General features: G+C 36.1%; 1 protein-coding gene across 1 annotated transcript; it reads left to right on the forward strand.

Moving 5' to 3' along the window:
* Positions 1-1,632: 1,632 nt before the first annotated feature.
* LOC101301009 lies at positions 1,633-3,353 on the forward strand. Its single transcript, XM_004300011.1, has 4 exons — positions 1,633-1,838; positions 1,933-2,007; positions 2,100-2,201; positions 2,723-3,353. Exons 1-4 carry the CDS (start codon positions 1,739-1,741, stop codon positions 3,109-3,111), a joined length of 666 nt encoding a protein of 221 aa, XP_004300059.1. The 5' UTR covers positions 1,633-1,738; the 3' UTR covers positions 3,112-3,353.
* Positions 3,354-3,429: the final 76 nt, after the last annotated feature.

The following is a 3,429-nucleotide window of genomic DNA, read 5'->3' on the forward strand; positions in this document are numbered from 1 at the left end:
TTATTTCCAGCTATCCGTCTTTTATTGTTTTGCCTTGGCTATAGAAAAGATCATTCTAAAAAACTCGCCAATCCTGCAGAAATGATTAGTATATCACAGTCAGCCCGAGTCATTTTTTGTGTTGTAATTGCAGTTACTTGCTGATGGTGTCATCCCAAATGAGTATGGCATTAATCCATCACAGGAGCTCAAGATTGGTTCAAAGGTATGCTGCCAGGGTTTCCCTTTCAGAATACTTTTTATGTAAGCAGAAAGAAAAAGAAAATTGAATCATGTTGTTGTAGTAGTAGACAATATATGCACATAGAATTCTTGTTTATGGAAATTTGAACTCACGTGATGGTTATGTCTCTAGGGAAATAGAGGAATCTATACATCTACCCTTTTTTCTCATCAAGTAATTGTGTTCTTGTACACTGACCTCATAAGATAACTTGTCCTTAAGATCAAATTAATGTTTACACCCTATTGATGCCATATTCTTTGTCTTTTCATTCAGATCGCTCGTCCGTTACTGGGTGAAATAATGATTGATCTGAGGAATACTAGTGAAGAAGCCTTCAGCGTTGCAGAACCAAAGAGTACTCAGGATGAACCTTTGAAGTAAACAAATTTGGAGAAGGATGAAAAGGAATACCACACAAAGCTTAATGTGAAGAATGATGACAAAAAATCTAGCATAAATGATATACCAAAGCTTTACAATAAGAATGAATATGTGAGAAGATCTAGCATATCAAGTGATCAGGAGGATGATGAAAATAAAGAGATCAAATATCGTTTGGACTCAAAGTTGCTATATGATCCTTTCTATTTGTTACTATTCATTTATCTTTTCCATAATGTTCTAAATATTAAAAAAAATTCGTCATTGCTTTCGAACGCGCCTTTACTTTACATCAGTGAGTAACATATCTTTCTCTCCTATTCTAAATCTGAACATTGTTATTCTTGTAAGTTAAGATGAACTTTTGGATTGATAGGAATCTCATATCCATTCTCTAATGAATGTTCGGGCGAAAACGTCTCGAATAATAACATGAGTCTCTCCTACCCATAAACCATCTAAGTTACTCCAACTAGCAAGTTTTGCTAATCTATTAGCCACACCGTTTGCTTCATGAAATATATGCCTTAACTAGAAAGACATAAAAGAGTTCCCTCGACTTGTTCACTTTAGATGAAGGACTAAAAATTCGATATAATCAACGATATTTCGCCGAAAATATTTCTTTTTACGGTTCACCATTTTGATATTTGGTTATTGGAGGCAAAATCAATTGGATCTAGAATATGATTTTGAAGAGAGTGTGTTGTGCATCATCGAGAGGAGACAACGATGAATGGGCTAGTGGCAATCGACGTAAATTTTTTCAACAATTTAAGAGTTTGGCCATTTTATTATTAACTTCAAAGTCAGCTTGCATTACATATTTTTGGGTCTGCGCTCATGTTTTTTTTTGTTTAAATATTTTAAAAATAAGTTTTTTATGTTTTACTAATGTTTATTCTGAGGTTTTGTAAATATTTATGGCGTGAGGCCGGGCTGCGCTCATATCCTTTTTTGTTTTAAGTATTTTGAAAAATAGGTTTTGTATGGTTTATTAATGTTTTTGTTTGGGTAGTCATATCACTCATATGTCATTTTCTTAATGGTGATCTCGTGACCGGACGCGCCTTTAACCGCCATATATAGAAACCCCCCACCACCCCCCCACCACTGCGCGGAGAAGCCAGCATGCCTCTCGATATACCAGTTATCACCGATGAGGATCTGAGCCGCTCACCAACGGCGAAGAATCGACTATTGTTTGCGGAAGATCTGATCCAGTTTCAGCGTATGCTTCCCATTTTTGTCTTAGGATTTCAATTTGCTTGGTTATTGTTCCTGTAATTTTTCAATTAATTTAGCATTTGTGCAACTACAAACAGGTGTCTATGATTCAAAACCAAGGGCTCTTGTTCACCTAATGGAGTTAGATGCGGAAGATCTGATCCAGATTCAGCGTATGCTTCTGATTTGTCTTAGGGTTTCAATCTTCTTGGTTATTATTCCTGTAATTTTTCAATTAATTTAGCATTTGTGTAACTATAAACAGGTCTCTATGATTCAAAACCAAGGGCTGCTGTTCCAGACGTAGAGAAGTGTGGAGGTCTAGTTAAGCTATTAATAGAGCTGCTTTACAAGAAACTCTATGAACGTATGCTTTTAATCTTTATATTACCGTCTCTGACATCCTTATCTTGTGTCTGATGTTAATGCGTTCTTTTTTCAGTTGTTTATTTATTTTATTTTTTTTGGTTTTGCTCTGGATTGTTGGTTGATTTGAAAAGGTTTTTTATGAACTATACAAAGGTTAAAGTTGCAGTGGAAAATAAGCATGTTGCCAGAGCACAATTCTCATAAGTTTTCGGTCATCGTTGTGAGTCTGTTTTCTTAGTATTCGGTATATGCTGCTATATGATGTGTTAATTGTAACGGAATTATTTATTCTCTAGATGAATGGTGAATGGTTCATGACTTTAAAAGCTTGAACTTAATTTTTTTTTGCTTTCTTGAGTTTTCTTGAGTGTTAATAGGGATCTTGAGTTTTCTAAGTAGGGTACTCCTGGAATTGGAACTCATTGCCAGAGTATTTGTATGTTTTATAACTCTATACATGTGTACGTTTTGCTGTTCCTCTTCTAATACACTTCTATTTGACAATCGAACCACAAACAGCTGAGACTGATGATGAGGACTCAGATGGATCAGAAGAAGAAATGAAAATGAAAGATTGCAGAGTTTGTATGAAGGAGAACGGGGATCACATGTCATATGAATGCCCTTACTTGGAATGTATTCCAGATCCCAAGGACACACCTGTTGGGGAGGCCTATATGATAGTTTGCGCCCACTGCGGTTTGTCGAAACATGGGCACCAAGATGGAACCTGGGAAGGACGCGCGATATTTGATTTTCGTAAGTCCAGTTTATTCGTTCGACAGCCTGATGATGCTAACAACCAAGTTTTGGGGGAACATCATGCTACTTTGGAAGGAAGTCGTGCAACAATGGATCCTTGTAGGATTCCATTTGGTATTCCGAAAGCCTGGTGTGGTTCATCATAGGCCTGATGCAAACGATGAAGTTGAATTCCTCGCTTAACATGAATGTGAGTGTTATGCTGTGTGTTTTTAACTTGTGGAACTATGGTGTTTAGCCCGTGTAAATAAGAGCCCCTCTATAAGTGTTGTGTTGATTTTGTATCTTTTCATTGTTGTTCTACAGCTTTTTCATTTTTGTTCTACAGCTTCTGCTATTGCTTCTCTTTTGAACTTCAGAGTTAATGAAAATAACTTGATAGATATCTTTGGCTATGTCTTAGTTTTACTTATTTCTGCTCTGATATCTCAATAGCCATATCTCAATTTCATCATTTTTTTCCC

The sequence above is a fragment of the Fragaria vesca genome, linkage group LG5, assembly GCF_000184155.1.
Source record: "Fragaria vesca subsp. vesca linkage group LG5, FraVesHawaii_1.0, whole genome shotgun sequence".
NCBI lineage: Eukaryota > Viridiplantae > Streptophyta > Magnoliopsida > Rosales > Rosaceae > Fragaria > Fragaria vesca.

What these genes read in the sequence shown, in the direction of transcription:
- LOC101301009 (XM_004300011.1), top strand. Translation starts at nt 1,739, where the DNA reads ATGCCTCTCGATATACCAGTTATCACCGATGAGGATCTGAGCCGCTCA. An exon ending in AGATCTGATCCAGATTCAGC is followed by an intron (nt 2,008 to 2,099) that starts GTATGCTTCTGA and finishes AACTATAAACAG; the next exon opens with GTCTCTATGATTCAAAACCA. An exon ending in TTACAAGAAACTCTATGAAC is followed by an intron (nt 2,202 to 2,722) that starts GTATGCTTTTAA and finishes AACCACAAACAG; the next exon opens with CTGAGACTGATGATGAGGAC.